General features: G+C 40.2%; 1 protein-coding gene and 1 long non-coding RNA gene across 3 annotated transcripts in view; one reads left to right on the plus strand and one right to left on the minus strand.

Moving 5' to 3' along the window:
* Window positions 1–4,211: 4,211 nt before the first annotated feature.
* The window catches only part of LOC306833280, a 49,730-nt gene continuing 34,571 nt past the window's right edge, over window positions 4,212–19,370 (minus strand). Inside the window, exons 2-3 of the long non-coding RNA XR_013780329.1 lie at window positions 4,973–5,047; window positions 4,212–4,280 (exon numbers count right to left, since the gene is read on the minus strand). This is a non-coding gene — a long non-coding RNA (uncharacterized lncRNA). The remainder of the gene's footprint in view (window positions 4,281–4,972; window positions 5,048–19,370) is intronic.
* Window positions 11,781–13,209, plus strand: LOC306833066 (ribosyldihydronicotinamide dehydrogenase [quinone]-like). Of its 2 annotated transcripts, none has more exons than XM_079358124.1 (6): window positions 11,781–11,889; window positions 12,018–12,185; window positions 12,274–12,404; window positions 12,493–12,606; window positions 12,688–12,789; window positions 12,882–13,209. In XM_079358124.1, the coding sequence occupies exons 1-6, from the start codon at window positions 11,886–11,888 to the stop codon at window positions 13,179–13,181; spliced, it is 819 nt and encodes a 272-aa protein (XP_079214250.1). In that variant the 5' UTR covers window positions 11,781–11,885; the 3' UTR covers window positions 13,182–13,209. The 2 variants fall into 2 exon arrangements, with proteins under 2 accessions (XP_079214250.1, XP_079214251.1); XM_079358125.1 differs by having other exon boundaries at window positions 11,802–11,889; window positions 12,021–12,185.

A 19,370-nucleotide genomic window follows, 5' to 3' on the forward strand; every position in this document is an offset into this window, starting at 1 on the left:
TCCTTACACCTCTCTGCACAGGACCTTTCAGCACTACTCAATAATGAATGTGCTGCACGGTTACACTGCAGCATCATGACTCTGAGGTCCTGGAGGGGGAGGCATGTGAAGAAAAGGGCTTCTGTTGAGAGTAAGCACCTCATCCAGCTGTGCAGAGATGAGGGACACAGCATCGACCTGAAACGGCAGCTGGTGTAAAAAATGGTTATATTGGGTGGGAGATCTCGGGGAGATGTGACGTTACTCCCTGTTACACAGAGCAGATTCGTTTACAATAGGCTGGCTCTCATTTTACGCACATCCTCAACACCATTAACCACTGCAGGTCAACCTCAAATACTGCCTTAAAAAAAGGTACCGAAACAGGGTCTAATTTAAAAGCCCCACTGCAAGCAAAGCCCTTCATGAATACAGGTAGCCAGACTAAGGTCTTCATCCGCCTCATGAGAAAGGAACCATTTTTTTTTCCACGACGGCAGAATTAAACTTCATCTGTAATTCCTGCGAGGGGATGTGGCTCCTGCTTTTGGCAAAGATGCAGCCGGTGAAACGTACACAGCATCGCCATTTTTGAGTCATTCACCTACCTTTTTTCCTCACATGGGTGTCATATTGCTCCTCCGCGTGCCTCTCGGTGAATCTGCAGCCGCTCCTGCTTCTGCTGAGGCTCGTCTGACGACTGACAGCACGGGGCAACTCCTCACACGAGCCTGGCCATTGTGGTGAGCGGTATCAGAGAGGGAGGCAGCATGGAGGTACAATTACACGTCAAGTGCACTGAAGGCTGTGTTTTCTGCTTAAGACCACAAGAGGGCGTAGTTTACATTAGGTTTAGATCAAGCCTATACAATAGCTAATATAATTACATTTTCTACGTTTAAAATCCTTCTTCACTAAAAAAAAACAAAAAAACAGTTATTGTAACATACCAATGGTAATTTGTTTTCACTGTGCAAAATATGATGTTTGTGCAAATACTTTTCAAGCCATAAAATAGTACTAATCAAGATCATGGAAATTACAGCCTAGATTTCATTAAAATAACAACAACAAAAAAACACTTTTCCAAAAGGCAAAACCATGATGACTGAATTATCAGAACACTAAGGCCTACTCTTTTGTTGTGTTTCATCTCTAAAACATTCCTGCCTGGAACTTGAAGCTTGTTGTTGCTATAACTATTATAATTAATTATATGAAGTTTATACTTCTTACTACTCCTTTTCACACATGTTGATAGATAGATAGATAGATAGATAGATAGATAGATAGATAGATAGATAGATAGATAGATAGATAGATAGATAGATAGATAGATAGATAGATAGATAGATAGATAGATAGATAGATAGATCACAAACCAGGTTAGTGACCACAGCACAAATACAGTTTCAAGTGTTATAATTATTATTCAGTTTTCCCCCCAATAATTTATTATATTGCAGCATACACACATGCATCACTAAAGCACATCTCTGACATGATGAAGCACATTACCTGATCCTGGGACAATGTCTTCATGAAGATCCATGTGTCTACATTGAATAAACACATAATGGGCCTTAAACATTTATACATGGCATCACACGAAAGTGGCAGGAAAGGAGTGAAATACAGCACATCATCCCAGGAGTACTGTTATCACTCAGCTTTGAAATGAAAGTTTGGTGCCTATACATTACAGCGGTGAAAACCTTTATGAGCCTGTGACATGACATACACAGACACTTAGGTCATGATGGGTCACCTCTGGATGATAGGAGACAAAAACTACATAAAAATGTGGAGCTTAAATGGGCAACAAATTCTTTGTAATTTAAATACATTGGCTTATTTACAGCATTCCATCAATTGCCATATAATGGAGTCAAAGAAACCCACACCTTTTCACTAATGTGTGAAAGGGGAGTTTAGTTTGAATAATTGAAAAGGCAAGGGCAGTCATAATGTAAACAAGTAGCAGGACTGGGATTTCTTATACTGTTAGGTACAAATACCTATAGACGTCAAAAAATTTCTGTTGGGTTGAGAGCAAAACAAGACAATATTAAATAGTTTTACATTTCATTTCACATTGATCTGGAAGACAAAGTTATTTGTTACACGATTGACAAAAGAAATACCTGGGCTTTTAACCACATTAAACGTTTAAAATGTGTGTCTGCAATCTTTTCTTCAAATAAACAGAAACAAAAAGGCACTTCCAACATGTAATATTTTATACCTCTCGCCCCCACCAAAAAATACTCAATCTGCAGGTGAATTTCATGTGATATCAGTACGTCTATCAACAGCTGAATACAATAAAGCCATCCGCCTGACAAGTACAATAAATCTTCCTATTGCCATTAATATGACGCAGCCAAAAAATGTTATAAACAGCTTTATAAGGATTTGTAAAATAAATATTGAGTTTCACATGAAAAGGCAAAGAGACAACACACTTATACAAAAGCTTCAAAAGGCCACAAGAGCTGAAACTGTCAATCTACTGAGGCCAGTGGTGTAAAAAAGTTCCACTTCTCTCAATGAAACGTCACAAGAGGGTGGTGTTGTTCCTCAAGATCACTGCATGAAACATCTGGGGAACATTTTAGCAGGCAGTGTTGACAATTAAAGACACTGCCTGAATCACATTAAACCACTGCTTTCAACCTAATAACATGAAAAAACTAAACCTATAGGTAGTCTACATAGTCTTAGACACCTGTGTATCTCTGAGTGACCGAGCTGTATACACACTTTAAAAGGCAACAGCTGTTGCCTATACTGTAGTTGTAGAATTTGACCCACATTGGCTTAATGATACAGAACATTAACAACAACTTTCCCTGCTCCATTTATCAAAATCTGACGTTAGACCCGGCCTCTCTCCCTAACTATTGTACCCAGTGTGTAGTCACGTTGTGTGTTTTGTGCAGTGTGTAGACAAAGGTCTGTCACTCCTGCTGCTGGAGTGGACATGAACAATACCTCAAACCCCTTGGGCTACATTACAAAGCTGAGACGTACATAAAGGGACGAGAGAGGGAGCACAGACCGCTTCTGACTAATGGAGAGATATAAAAAGGGAACATGCAGGAGTTTATATCCACAGTCTGATGTCATACAGAAATGATAAAGCTATATGTGGTAATGTGCACAGCCTGGAGAGAATATCAAAGCACAGAGAAAACCCTCAAATGTTCTGTCTTTTTTTCTCCAGAAATCAGTTTTTGACTAAGTGAAAGGAATCCTTTCTTTACAGATAAGGCAAGACGGGATTGCTTTGCTTAGATATTCTAGACTTGGATTACTTTATTATAAAGTCTTTTTTGACATTACTCCCCAAAATACAACATAAAATAAAATCCTGATGGTCTTTGAATGTGTGCTGCTGACAAGTCGAAAATATTCCAAGATTAGCTTTCAAATGCCTTCCTCCTTTCTTTGTCTGTGCAGCTGTATGTGCGAGTCTCCAGAGAGAATTCAGACTTGTCAACATAATGTGGTCATTTTTGTATTGCACCTGAACATTAAGCCCCCCCCCCCCCCCAAAAAAAAAAACAGCTTGGATGGCTGAACTTGAAATAAAGAAAGACAATTTATCTTGGCAGTAGTCTAATCCCTACTGTCTGGTAGTCTAATATTGATTTGAAATAAATGTATTCACAAATTGGTGCCAAAGTGAAAGCAGATAGGACCAGAATTAAAACAAGGCAGCAAATGTTTGGCTACATGATATAATACACAACAGCTTCATAGTATCGTTCATCCCTTTAGAGACAATAGTCTTCAGTGAGGCCACTCAAACTATTTGAACTCATGACCCACCAATACATTTTAATCCTTTATTTGGTTTGCAGATATCATTCATCTGTCATGATGGCTCACTAACAGTCCTCCTGCTTCAGCCCAGCCTAAACATCCAGCACGTGCTTGAGGTAAGAGATGTAACAAATAGCGAGTTTAAGGATCTCAATCTTCGATAACTTCTTGTCAGGTGGGAGGGTTGGTAGAAGTCTTCTCAGCTCTGTAAAGGCCACATTAAAGGCTACTCCACGGATACGCTCCCTGGTGGCGTGCGCGGATCGATATTTAGCTGTCGCGCGCCGCTTCCTCCTTTTCTCTTCCCTGTTGAGAAAGGGCGCGTGCACCGGGGAGCGCGCCTCGTGCTCTCGATCGACGCGTTTGACAGCTGTGGATCCACACTGCTTGTTCATCGTGTCGTATTTGACTCCAGGGTTGGTCTGGCCAGTCTGGGTTGAGCATCATGATTTGGTCATCAGGTCGGAAAGATCCTGAAAACAATGGAAAATAAAACATGAAAAGAAATGTTTACTCTTAAAATCCTAATAAATACAATCATGCGATGGGTTTATTCTGCTCACTTTCAAAACAACTCGAGTGGATGTATTTTTAAACTCGTGTTTATCACATCTACGAGTAACACTCGGTAGTGTACTTTAAGTTTTATTTCCGTTAAAAAAAATATAACTTTGTCATTTAGGGTGCTAAGAGTCCTAAAATAAGAGGGACTCGTGCTGCCCCCTAGTGGGCGGTATATATATACTTACTGCCTGAGTAATCGGGCGCTGTCCGAGGTGCTAAAACCATGTGAAAACAACAGTACTTAATCCAAATATCTAGCAGACGACTCGATGTTTTACTGATTTAAATTAGAATATATAATTTCCGGATTTTGTCAGTACTTATTTATAGATTTTTTTTTATTAAATCACAACACATTAAAACTTAGCACATCATCAATTCCTTTCTCCCATTTGTCTAGTTTTCGCATTGTCTTAATTAGCAAACGATATGCAGGTTGAGGGATTTCAAGGATTAGTTTAGCCCATGGTCTCCAAAACTTTCTCTAATGAAGTTGTAAAATGTCAATCTTTCAGTTTAGCCCAAACATATCAAGCTGTGCAACAGAGCAACGATTGAGAAGATGTACACAACAAGATAGCAATACAAACAGTTGACTTACCGTTCACATAAGAACAGGTAAATGATTGATAACGCTCACGTGTTCAATGCTTTCATTAACAGTCAGGACAGGCACCTATATCTTCCCATCAACCTCCATGTTGCTTGGTTTGGATTTCATAAAGATGAAATAAAGAGTTGAAAACAGAATTAGTGTGGGACTGGCTCGTCCTCCTCCATCTCCGTCCTCTGACATTGTGTTAAATTCATCAGTGGACGACAGACAAGTTTGTTGCTCTAGCCAAGCGCGAGTTCGACCCACTATCTCATTAATACTGGCGCCGAATGACGTCATTCTTCTTTGTAACTACCCCCCCACCCCACAAAAAAAAAAAAAAAAAAAAAAAAAACGTGTCTACGTACGTCTCGAACTTTATCTGAATGATGCATAGTGTTGCAGAGGTTTCGGTCAAATAGTGGACTTATGAGCATCCTTGTTGTGATGATCATGAATTCATATTTGTCTATCAGACGTGAAGTACTTCTCCCCATCAAGTCTTCTCATTGATTCTGTTATTATGGGGACAAGTGAGCACCTCTGAAAAAAAAGGGAAAAAAAGAAGGTAATCTGGTTGAATTTCTTGCCTGAACACTTCATCAAAATAAAGAAAACACATCCACCATTTCTGCTCTGCCCATAAAAACTCTGCAAAAACAAAACCAAAGAGCTTCTATATTTGTTTGAATTCAATTTCACAGACGTTTCTCAAACTTAGGCCTTTAACATCCATTCACTACATAGATGCATGAAACACATCTCTGGCATTTTCATTTCGCTTATGACTTGAGGTAAACGTCAGTGCTTATCATTACAAACATAATAACCAAAGGGTCTCCACCTCCAATATTGATCACTCAATGATCATTATTGTTCTCACCATAGAAAGATGTAGGGTAAACTACCATTAGACCATTAACTATAGTTGTAGTCTTGCAGTTATAAACACATCATTTCACTTATTGCATTGTTTGAAGTCAACATTAGAGTCATGTTTGGAGCTTTGTGTGCAGTTTAAGATTCAAAAACATTATTTGTGTCTTGCAAGGTCCAAAGCGTGTCTCATAATCAAGAGATGTTTTCAGATGACAGACCATCTGTTTATGCTGAATATTTGATCAGATGAGGGCATGTGATTTCAAGAAAAAAAAGTCAATGAAAGTGATCACACAAGGAGCTTTCTCAGATAAATCTGCCATAATAAAAAAAAAAAAATTCTCATATCTGTCCGATTGCCTCAAACGTAGCTATGAACGGTAACAGTTTACTTTAAAATCCAAAAGGGTTGGACAAATAGGGACATGAAAGGTGTGGCACATCTGATTATTTCACAACAATTATTTAATAAATAAGAATTTCTCTTTCTGTCTCCAAAACATTTTATTGTCAGGGCTTTGACTCATAACGCACTACTATAAAACTTACAAATAACTCCCACACATTTTAATATTCTATTAAATTTCATAAAAGACTCCAGTGTGTGCACTTCTATTTCACAAACAGATCTCAAATTGACATCACTGACAGAAACAAAACTCTTGATTTAAATCCTTTTTCAACATATTACAGGAGCCTTGTCAGGTCCTGCACCCTCTGCTACACCCCACCTCGTCTCTCTTGTGTCCTCTCCTCCCCTTTTTTTTCACCAACTCTCCTGGGTTTAACTTCTCATCTGTCTCAGTCTGTGTACCATCTGTGAAAAGGCCAGGGCCACAAACCTCCCTTTCATCTCCTCCTCCCCCTCATCTGCTCACGCATACATGTGTTGCTGTGTGTTAATGAACACACCTGCACATCTTAGGCCAACACCTTCAGTCCAACTAACACATTTCCAGTTTTGTTTCCTGGTCAAACTCTCTGTCAAGACTGTATCAAGGCTTTGTGTGTTTCAGCTGTTACAAAAGTTTGTTTTTATTTGTATTTGCATCAATAACTGCAGCTTTCACTCCAGGTTTCTCCTTTCTCTGACCTTCTGTCATGTCGGGTTTTTTTTTTCCAGTTTCTGTTACCTCCACGTTTTACAAACAAACACGCATTGTGAATGCAGAAGCGCTGAAGTACTTGCATCCTATTCTGGTCCCAATTTTTCCCTGTCCCTCCCTCAGATCTCTCCTCTGTCTGGTCACCATCTGCTGTCACATATTGCTTCTGCTAATATGGAATGGGATGTCATTCAATCAATCAACATTGTCACCATGGATACAACAATGAGGAAGAAGATGGGAGCGGAGGAGGGAGAGAGGGGAAGACATTCATAGCAGTTTGGCTGCTTTTGAAAAGATTTGAAGCACAATTTATAATTCATTGTTCAAGGAGGATAAGGCACCTCTGACATGAATGTTACGGAGGAATTTGCAGTGCAGAATAAACTTGCTTAAGGCGACAGTGGGTAACACTTCATATTCCAACACGGTAACCTTGCTACCCTGAGCAAAGCCAATTATCTATTGTATTGCTCAGAATACTTTGGTAAGCTCTTCAGGTGAAACAATTATTAAGTCTGTGGCAACATCATCTAAAACTCATATTATTTATGGCTCTTTTGCAAAAAAAATAAAAAATGGGAGTAAACCGTAGAGATTTCAGCAATGTGACAACCATGTAAGCAAGTAGAAGATGAAGAAGTGTACGCATATAAATGTAATGAAGTACTCAAACATACTAGATGAGTCTAAAATGAGCAGTAGACTAGTGTTTAGAAATCAGCAGCTCGTTAAGGTAAATCGTAAAACAGGGCACAACGTTTATGTCCTGCACTTTGCAAAACAATTATATACATATATATATATATATATATATATATATATATATATATATATATATACATATATATATTCCAGACTATTTCCCTGGGACTTTGGAAATAGTCTGAGCTGTAAAGTAGGAGACAACAAAAAGGAAAAGGAAGAAAAGGGAACATGAGTGATAAAGTGTAGCTTAAGTAGAAAAGTAGAGGGATGTGTTAAACACCTGTGAATGACACCGGGGAATTCGTGTCTGAAGTTTTTGTTTGCTGAAATTTTGAGTTTTATCCTTGAATACTTCAATTTGCCTCTTCTTCTAACTTCCTAAACAGAGCTTCTGCTCAGTTAATGCAGTGAGACAGACATTACAGAGAACACCTGTGTGTGCCTCCTCAGGGCCCGAGATCATAATAACCGAGATAAAGACACAGGTTTCACTTCTGTCAGAGAGTGTGCTCTGGAAGCTGTGACTCTTTTCTCAGTGTGTCTGTGCTGTAACATTAAATAAATATGCACAAGCTTCGCCTGTCTCTTTGATAACAATGTGACTCTGTGTTTGGCTGCTTGATGCTGTCACAGTTCAGTGAACATCACTTCATCATGTTGCCTTCAGGGGCTTTGGCTCAGGAAGATTTATGAGCAAACAGAAATGTATGATCTCAAAGAGAATGCAGAAGAAGATGTGAGAAAAGATAAGATTAGCTTAAAGTAACTTAGAAATACAGTAATTTCATCGACAGTAATATACTGTGAAACTAAATGGCAATGTCAGAGACAAAAGTAAAAAAAGAGACATTTAAAGTGGGAAACAGCGATTAGAGTATGAATCATCTTTGCAGATCTTTGAAGAAGTGTCAGACTTGCTTTTTTTCCTTTTCTTTCCCTTTTCTTGCATAAACATGGATTTTTCTCTTAATATTGTGTAACCGTCCTTTGCCAGTACACTTACATGTACATTCACATACGCACAGCTGTATGCTAATACAGACAATTGCACTGTTTTGGAATGAACTGAGGGGAATTTATTGTTCTTTATATCAGATTATAGATGTTATAAACACGATCTGAATCACTGTTGTTGCAGCTGATCTGAACACAACAAATAATCCAGGCTGAGCAGACAGTCTTGGATCACAGTAATAAGGATAGTAATAATACATGGCAGTTATGTGAGGAACTAAAGGTAAGAACAAGATACAATCCTACTGTCTTCGCTTCATGTTTTCGATCATTTTAGATATCTGAATGAGATTATTTTGATAAAGACACAAAAACTGATCAACTTGTCTCAGTTTGTTCCTGAAAAATAGCAATATCTTTTGTGTGTTTTTTTGACTTGCTTGAACATTTCGACATAAAGTTCATTCGCTGGGTTTATCCATGAGGGAGTTACACTTAATCCAGCTTGGTTGTATGCTCCATATCTATGAACAAAACTGGCACCTGTTCACATTCACTCAACACAACAGGTAATGTTTATAATTGACCAGATGTGTCCTCTTATGGCCACTTCTGTTTCATTAAAAAATCACAGCTTTTGGTTTAAGAATAGGGAACCACAGAAGCAGCTGTTTGATATAAAGCTAAGCTCTTGCCTAATCTGAACATTATGTCTTTACCTATCACAAACTTTTTTGAGATTTTTAAGCTCCAAACTTTTAATGATTTATTTACTGTGGAGCAGCTGCTACATTTCTTGGTTCTGAGAAACTGGGATTCCCTTGTTGCAAGTGTTGCAACAAGTTAGCTACTTTGTGTACTGGTCTCCAGAAGACTTTAAAAAAAAGCCTTTAACTCTGCTTTGATTAGATTTTTTTTAAAGTTTCATTCTAGGTAAAAATGTATCTGTAGTTGTGATAGTGAAACAGGGAGTGAGAGCCTGGTTTGGAAGTAAGATATATAAGAGCCCTCTGCAAGCTGCAACTTGAATTATCTTTAATTTAGTATCCTGCCTGGCGTTAGTGTAGTGACTGCGCCAAAACTATCATAATAAATCCTTCAGTGAGGTTTACTTATGGTCGTTCCAGTGATTGGATCAGTGACATTAATCTGTTAAAGGTTGCCACGTTCTTGCTTTACAATCGTTCTCTTCTGCCAGTACAAAACCACAGTTTATGACTCACCATCTGGATGGATATCATTCATCTTAGACCTGACCTCCTCAAGCTTTATGCTTTAATCACAAACTTCATCTCATCAATGTATGCATAAGAAGAGAAACCACGGATTGTCGCCATCTAGTGGTAAAAAAGAATATTTTTTTAAATGTAGTGCCTGTCACTTAACATACCAGCTTTCCTTCTCTCTCTCTCTCTCTCTCTCTCTCTCTCTGTCTCTCTCTCTCTCTCTCTGTCTGTCTGTCTATCTTTCTGTCTATCTATCTTTCTTTCTTTCTTTCTTTCTTTCTTTACTAAACTCGCCATTTGCATGAGCATACACATTGGCTATTCTGCCAGGGGTCCAACACACATATTGTCTTACACACTTCACTTCAGTACTCTGTTTGTGCTGAAGATGAAGAGGCTAGGGTTTCTTCTGATCCACAGTGTCACCTGTTTTCCAAAGAAATTAGAAAAGCGGAAAACTGTAGACGACCAGATAGAAAACATTTGCTTTTTAAGAATCTGTTCTTCAGCTATAAAACACATTTTATTTAAATCACTGCCCTTTCCTGTTTTGACCACACGATGGCACTGTAGACCTATTTTCACACAATAATTCAGCATGTCTTGTGTCTATGCATATGTACCGTTTTAATGCTCCTAAGAACTCTTTCATTACATTGTGGTTTTGTGTAAATCAGCTCACACAGGTGGGCTGCACATGTTGCCTTTATAGGAAATGTAAACAGTGCCGAGAGCCTGCAGCTGCACACATGTAGCAGGCAGTATGAAATGCACTTAAGAGTAGTACATCACCCTGTGCTGCATCAAATCAGTATGGGATCATGTAGCTGAATACATCACAAATCATGAAAACGTATCTCCCAGCCAAACACATGATCCCTTCCTGTCACAACAAAGGGAACATGAGCACAGGCTCAGTATGATGAGATACATAATGGTGTAAAAAAGAGATGAAAAGCCAAGGCTTCATAAAAACTACAGGGACTCATAATTTAAAATTTGAAGAAGGCACAAGCAGTGGTTAGGCGAATAATGCTCCAACCAGTTCTTACTACTCATATTTAATAAGGGAGAAAAAGGACAGACAATGTGAAGAATGATGACAAAAGGTTTCCATATGTCTCTCATGTGGCATATTTGTATGCATGTAATTAGGATTTTCTCCTTAAATCCCCCCTCCTCCTCCTTAGTGGATGCATAGATGTGACATTGGATGGATTTTAAGTCCCAGATGTGTGCCAGCGTACGTCTGCCTTTGATGTCCACTGCTGAATGTTCACTTTTTTTTTTTTACAGGGCAGTATTCGTGAGTGGGCTACGACCGCAAGCGATCGTTTCTTCAGAGGAAAGTAATGTAAAGGAAAACAGAGCTGGGGAGCAGTAACTGTAGAGTGAGAGGATCAACCACATGTGCTTCATGTGGTCTGAAGACAGTTAGAGGAGTGGAATGGAGTGTCTGAACATCTTGTACGCAGAGACAAACACGCACACTCTCAGATGTTTCAGGGAAGATGCAAAGAAGACGTTCATTCTGTCTCTTTATGGTTAGGCCAGAAGGGGAAAACAACATACTGCCAAAATTCATACTTCCCCTTTTTTGACCCATAAAATTACCTACTTTTTCTATTGATAATTGCTTGGAGTACTTTAAGTAAGGTTTTAAACATGACAAAATGACAAACTGAATTTTGAATCAGGAGATCTGCAGAATCTTCCTAAATATATTCATCCATATCTGCAGTTTTGTATGTTGATATAACTAGTCCTTTCTTGACTTTTTGTGCTTTAAAACTTCCACTTCTATGTTGAAAAACATTCAAGTCTTAATAACAGATATGTGGATTTGTTGCTGAAAGTCTGCAGAAGATCCTCCATTGCAACCTGATTGGATGATGACCTTGATTGCTGATTGACTGCAGCTGTGAGAGAGCCCTGCCAGGTGTAGAAAAGCAGCAGTGTCAGCTTTGTTCACCATGAGTGACTGTTGCCTTCTACACAGCAGATTTTAGTAAAACTCATCAGCCACATTTGACACCTTTCTCCAGAATGGGTGAGTTTCTTTATCCTCTGTGCTTGTATTTTCACTAACTGTGTGTGTTACACAGGCTGGTTAGTGTTCCAACTTGAAAAATGTTCATCTGAAATTTACTAATTAAAACATTTTCTGTCCTGGTTTAGCAGCGAAGAACGTTCTCATCGTGTATGCCCACCAGAGCTGTGGATCCTTCAACGCTGCAGCCAAAGACACTGCAGTGGAAATTCTAACTGCTCAGGGCTGCACAGTGGAAGTGTCTGACCTGTATGCTTTGAAGTTTAAAGCTACTGCCACTGCCGAGGACATCATTGGTACGAAATAGTCTTTTTGTTTTTCATGCTTTTAAAGTTACACTTGCTTTGTTATTTGGAGTAACAGGAAAACATTTTGTCTTTGCAGGAGAAGTCAAGAATGCAGATCACTTCTGCTATGCAGAGGAGACCAAACTGGCCTGGGAGACTGGGAAACTGTGTGCAGACATCACTGAGGAGCAACGCAAACTCACTCAGGCAGACCTCGTCATCTTTCAGGTATATCGAGCTGACTGCCAGTAATGCATTTAAGCTAAGCCCTTGGCATTAAAGTAACTTTCAACCCCTCCCCAATCCACTGTTGCAGTTTCCCATGTACTGGTTTACTGTTCCTGCCATCATGAAGGGCTGGATTGACCGGGTGCTCACTATGGGCTATGCTTTCTCACAAGAGAAGCGATACAGCCAGGGAATCTTCAAGGTAAGGCTTCAAATAAAGAGGTGTTAAATGCATGTCAAGGTTGTGGGGTGTTTAAAATGTATTTGCTTGCTCCCTGTGCAGGACAAGAAAGCTATGCTGTCCTTCACCACAGGGTCTCATGAGTCAATGTTCAGTGCTAATGGTATCAATGGAGACATGAACGTAACCCTGTGGCCTCTGCAGGTACTGCTTGTAGAAAATCAGAATAAATTGAGAAATAAGTTACCGTGATTTTTATTTATTTTTTTTAATCAAATGTCGTTGTTTGTTTGCAGCATGGCATTCTGCACTACTGTGGCTTTCAGGTTCTGGCCCCTCAGATCTTTTGGGCTCCATCCCACATTCCCATTGAGGCACGCAGCACCATGCTGGAGGGCTGGCGTAAACGGCTGGAAGGACTCGTGGCAGAAAAGCCGCTCTCCTTCACTCCTATGGACTGCTTCGACAAGGAAAAGGGCTTCCAGCTGAAACCTGAGGTCTCTGAGAAACATGCTGACGAGGAGTTTGGACTGAACGTGGGGATCCACATGGGCAAACCTCTACCACCTAACAACATGATGAAGGCTGGAGTCTGAAGACTGGTCCTCAATATGTTGCTGCCGTCTTAAATTGAAATAAAATTTGCTATATACTGAAGTGTTTGGCCTCTAACTTGTAATTGCAACATGAAGGACTGTCTTGATAGGTAGCACGATAACAAGTTTTGGACCTCATTTAAAGTACGCTACATTTAGGCTGTGCTTTTGGTAGGGCTGTGAATCCTGGAATTAATATGCTATGGCTTAACCTTGACCCTAAATACTTATTACATTTGGTCATGCTCAAAGGTAAAATTTACAACAAACATTTAATCACATAATTGAAATATTATGGAGGGGGTTCTTTAATGCAAATTAACTGGGTAGTTTAGGACTCCTTTTTAGTTTAAGGTTTCTGTGGCATCCAGTTAATTTCTGGTAAACTTAAAATATTTCAAGCTTGCTTTCAGACTATCTGTCTTGATGTTTAAGATTTTTCCTGACCACATGGCAGCTTCATGAATCCCTGACCTTGAGCAATTTAGTCTTTTTCCAACAAATTACTTAGTTGCATTCTGTGGACACTGAAGGCCTTTCTGCTCCATAAAACATAAACGCCTGTGCCTTCCTTGCTCTTTTAAAGAACATAATGTTCCATTGATCCCATCTCATGAGTAGTATCCTCGTTCTGACCCCTCTGATCTGTTGGGCCCCCCTGGGAGAAACGCCCTTCACTCTGCCTGCTTTGAAGAGTGTCCAGCTGAAGCTTGAGTTCATTAGAAACATGCTAAACAGGGGTTTGTCCTGACAGTGGGATCCCACCTGGGGAAACTGCTCCTACTTAAGAGCCAGATCAAAGCTGGAGGGTAGCGATGAACCAACTCTTAAATCTGGGCAGTTCACCGAAGCTTAAACACTTGTTTCTCCCTTTGGAATTGAATGCTTGGGTGAGCTAAGTTGAGTACACGGTTTAGTCCTGGCATGCTTTCTTGCTAAAGCTAAAGTGCTCTGTACCTTGTAAACAGACTTGCTGATGACTAAACAATCTGTTTGTGAACAAGTTTGGGCTGCACGAAGAAAACATAAGTGGCTGAGCACTTTTCCCAGAGAAGCCGCTTTTGTTTGGGTATGGAGGAAATGAGATTGGGGGAGGGGAGGGGAGGGGAGGGGTGTGAGGGGTGGGGGGCAGACTTAAAGGAAATGGCCTTGCACTCTTATGTCCAGACCACAGCCTGTGACATGTAGGAACTGGATCGGTGTGCACATTTCACAGCTGAGGTTTCACAAGGTCACACTGTGTTTGTTTGTATCGAGCCAGGTCCAGTTTCATGATCACCTGTATCTGCAGCCAGGTCGTGTTCGGATCATTTCCTCCTATTGCTCTCAAAACACAGAAGAAACTCAATGATCTTGACTTTTCCACGAACCAAAATAATAGTTTGTGCATGTGTTAAATATTGTGCTAAGGCTCGAGGCCTCTCGGCTAATCACTCTCACCATGTGAGGGGTGATAGATTTTGGACTTAGCTTTTTCTATTCACATTATTTTTCCCAGACAAAAAAAGAAAATATGTTGGAGTCAGAATGGCTTGGGAGTCATTTCGTGTTTATGTATGTAAGGGTTATACCACAGTCTGTGATCTCCTGTCCATCCTGCTCTGCCATTGTCAATCTTAGTTCTCCCACCATGGCAGCAGGGGAAGGCCATTTTTGTCTGGTTCAATGGGAGGAAGTGGGCACCGTCTTGTGTCGGGCATGAGACAGAGGCTCAAGACAGGCACCCGGCTTTACTGACGCACGAATTCACATGATCATTATAAAACAGTTTAGCATTAAAAATGAATTTGTAGAAATCAATACAAAAAGATTCATCCTTAAAGCCGTGAGAAAACATCCTTATGCAATCATTTATCATCATTTTTTATTGTTTAAATGTGCCATGGACATTCTCTGATATTTACTGAAAGAATTTATCAGTTATATGGACAAACATATTGTAAAAAAAAAAAAAGTCCCACAGCAGCCCTTTGCCTGTTTGCACTCTGTTAGCGTAACCATACTTATTGTTATTATTACTGTTAGCCAAGCCAGGCAGATGTAATTCAAAAAGCAATGAGCAACACAGACTCCAACTTCTAACTGCTTAATGAGCTGTTTTGTCTGAGTTTTCTCATAAATATGATTTATTTTCAGTAAGTCTTGGACACTTGATGAGACGCTCAACTTTGATCGAGTTTCCACAAGCTTTAAAAGTGAGGTTAGACTTGAGTAATCGTTTTAGGATTCAGTCCCCGTGCCAAATGTGATTGATTGTTCTCCGTTGACTTTTAGTTGTTTTGAGTTGGCCCTAAATGGGTTCCTGTGTTTGCGCCAGATGTCATAGGGTTAACAACGGGCCACCCATTAAACATTATGACCCCAAACAGACAGACAGAGAGAGAGACAAAAAGAGAGAGAGGGAGAGAAGGGTGGAGTGCTGGAGACAAAGAAGTTCGCTGAGAAGTTGAGCAAATGATATCAACAATCCTCGAACTCTTTCAGAGGAATCCAATCTGTTGAACATCATCAAAAAAACACAGCTCTTTAAAATGTGACCTGTGTGTGTGTGTGTGTGTGTGTGTGTAAAAGACTTCAACATATGAGGAAAGTGAGGCACAGTTAAGGGCACTCACTTGTATTAAGAGTGGCAGCAGGAAAGGTTTGTAATGAAGAAATTCACTGAGTTTACTTTTATGCTCTAACTGAAGTTCTAACTGCCCCCCTTTACCTTCGTATGACAAAGTGTCCATTGTACGGTCCCGGTGATAGAGACAAGTAAAGAATTCACTCTGACATCTGAGCACAATCACCCCACAAACTACACCAATCACAACAGCCTCTTAAATCAAGTTTGTCAAGTCTCTACGCTCCTTGTTTAGGAGAATTTTTTAAAGATTTATAGTTAAACTTTTTATCAATCCTACAACAGTTCGGACATATTTCTCTTCAGGGAATAACCTGGTAGACAGACTGCCTACCTAGTATTTTACTAGAATATTTCAGGTTGATCCACCTGCGGGAGATGAGATGATTCTTCTGCATTTATTCTCTCAAAAACTCAAGGCACAATCTTGCACAAGTATCTGAAAACGTGCATACATAAAAGTAAAATCTCCCAGGCCTCACAGCCTGAACAGCTGCTAAGAAAAGATGATTAAAAAAAAGTTGGACTATAACAGCTGTGGAGGAACCGGACCACAAATAGGGCCAAGGAGCTCTTTACGAGGTCCAAAAATGGAGAGGAAAACATGGGAAAACAAATAATAACAATCACTGCCTCCTTCCTCTTTTCATGAACTCGTGCAGGATGTGTCTTTCATGCCTCGCTCTTTTCATCCTCTACTCCATCCTTCTTTTGTATTAGTCCTCTCCTCTCACCAGTGAGAAAATACACAGGAAACTTTTACCACAATGGGACTTTTCACACATCTTCTGCTCATTAGGGATTTGAACGTTCACTGGAGGTATGTTCTCAGGGGAACAGAGCCTAGTCGTCACACATATAAGCAAACATTTCCACAAATCTTACTTCTGACGTGCCCTTCACTCAGCTGATCTGACAGTGATAGGGCGCAGGCCAGCCTGCACTCTGCAACTTTGAAACTCTTAACACGGAGGGCCTGCCATCGTGGCTTTGATGAATGGACAGAAATCAGGCGATTGGCCTCCGTTCAGGCTCTGATGTATGTAGTGCCTGGTACAGAGAGGCGGAAAAGCTGTTTCATATTTACAGGCTGAGGTTGAGAGTAGCTGGGAGGTTCCAGGGAGAAGCTTTTGGTGGTTTGAAGCGTCAGTGTCAGGGTTAAGTCAGCCATTAGGCTCCTCTCTAAATCCTTTTTTAATCTTTAAAGAGAAGCAGATTTTTACTATCTGTCCAACACAACCAAAGCAGCGATCAAAGAAACAAACGTAGTGAATGGAGTACATCCTGCCCTTCACTCCTGTTTGATGTGCTCCTCCTCCTCCTTTTTCATATCTATCTCTGATTCAATCTTTCTCAGAGATTTTGTTTCATGCATCTATCACTGTCATTTAAATCAACATTAAAACAACAAAAGATGACAAATGGTCTCATATGTTTTTCACTTGGAGGGATAGATCGAACTGAAGCTCAGCGTTAGGGATGAGACTATGAAGACAGACTGGAGAGTGCGAGTGTCCCTTACTTGGAGCTCTAGGCACATCAGGCTCAAATCCAGATGCTGCCTGGGTTGCCACATCCTGATTGTTATCCTCCCGCAGTGGCGTGTTCAGTGGGGAGACCATGAATGAAAAACACCTGGGACTAAGCAAAAATGGCTTGTGGTCATTTTCTGTACGAGTTGCTTTTGGGATTGTGATTCACCATCGTGTGCAATGGGGTCATTTATAGAGGACACGATATTTACATTGTACCACCATTTATATCTTTTTCCATTTAAGTGAGTCAGGCTCCAATCTGCAAGCATGTTTATCTACGATATTTATTCCATCATCTTGCTTGAGTGCGGTGGAGTCGTGTTTATGCCCAATGAAGCCCACAGTGTTTGGTTTCCCCTCCATGCTGCTCGCGCTCATATAAAGCTTGACATTTTCTTGTTTGCAATTGTAAACACACTTGTCTTACTGTTTAAAATTGATGTAACTTAAAAGTTTCAAACTGAAGTTGAACCACAAACTTGATGCGAGTGGCGCTACGTCAGCACTTGGGCTTGGAAGGCAACACCTTAAAATAATGCAGCTGATGGAGCTGTTGCTGCAGGCTTCTCCAAAAACACCAGCGCATTCCAGCAACCCTGATGGACCATTTTTCATTTAGTGTGACAGGACAATAGGGGTGAAAGTTAGCCACCTTATCTGTGAACTCTATGTCAGCAGCATGGAAAGGCAGCGTGTTGGAAGCATACATGGGGATTGTTGGGATAGGATTACTAGATTAGAGCTTCAGCCCTCTGGGAACACAGTGAGACGGACACCTTCTCATGCAGCCTGTAGAAAGATTCTGTCATTCTCTAATCCATATTGGACACTCTGTCCCCCGGAGCAAGACTTTACTTCAACTTTTACCCATCTTCTACCTGACCTCAATGACCTGACTCGTATTAATGAACTTGGTGTGTGTATAGTGTGTATATATGTGCTGAAAAAGGGGGTTGAACTGAAACCTGTAAGGCTTGGGGGAGCGGACACAGAACTTGCACTTTGTTTGAATTACTGCTGCGTGCAGAGATGATAGACAAAGTCAATGGACTGTATGAGCCAGAGCCGGTCATGGCCAACAGCTGAGCATGAAGGCACTGACAGATCCAATGAGGTCATTGCAAAAAAAGAGTATAAAGAGAACAAGCTCTGCAAAGCATCCACAGTACAATGTAAGAAGGAAATACTTTTATGCTTTGGCCAATATCTCAAGCCATATTAGCAGTATGGTTTAAGGGATGGCTGTCTGTTGGTCTTTTTTCTCTGGTCTTAACTAAAATATTGTATCTGAACTACTAGTTTGTGGATTCCAATGAAACAACCATTCAGAGGATGAATCCTCTAAAGTCTCTTGACAGCAATCAAATGAAGTAATGTGTTATTTGGTTTGCAAGCTTTCTATGTCTAATGGTACTTTAATAGAGTACCATTAGCCGTGGTTATATTATTTGTTAAGTGCTAATCAGCAAAGTGAAGATGCTAACATTTTGAGCCAACACACTGAACAAACAGTATTTGCATTTGCTTGGCATCTTGATGCTAACGTAATCACACTGAGCATAGGGTTAGGGTTAGGGTTATGCTAATGAAAGCATGGGGCATGGGGAAAGTCCAGCACAGCTGTTACCATAGCTTTAGCCTCTTAGACTTGTTTAGTAACAGAAGATAGGCTAAAAGGATACTTGCACATGAAAAATGTCCCAAATACTGCTAAAGCCACAAAAGAGTTATCATCAGACTCAGCTGCTCTCTTTTCAATGTATTTCAGCTGCGAGTTTCTTATGTTTTCCAGAGTGTGCTGTTTTTGTTCACTGCTCTCATCAATGTGACTCTGTGCCACAGTAGGCAGCTTGTCTAAATAAAGAGAAAGCTCTAAAAAGCTCACTGTTTACTGCCAGTCTTAACATAGGGTGGAGAGCTGCTGTTAGCAAACAGCTAATGAACATACCTAGTATTTAACATCCAAGAGTGACATATTTCCCTCATGAGAACAGAGCAGCATTAACAATGTTGATTTATAGGTAGAGT

The sequence above is a fragment of the Symphodus melops genome (genome assembly GCF_947650265.1).
Source record: "Symphodus melops genome assembly, chromosome: 12".
In the NCBI taxonomy this organism is placed as follows: Eukaryota; Metazoa; Chordata; class Actinopteri; order Labriformes; family Labridae; genus Symphodus; species Symphodus melops.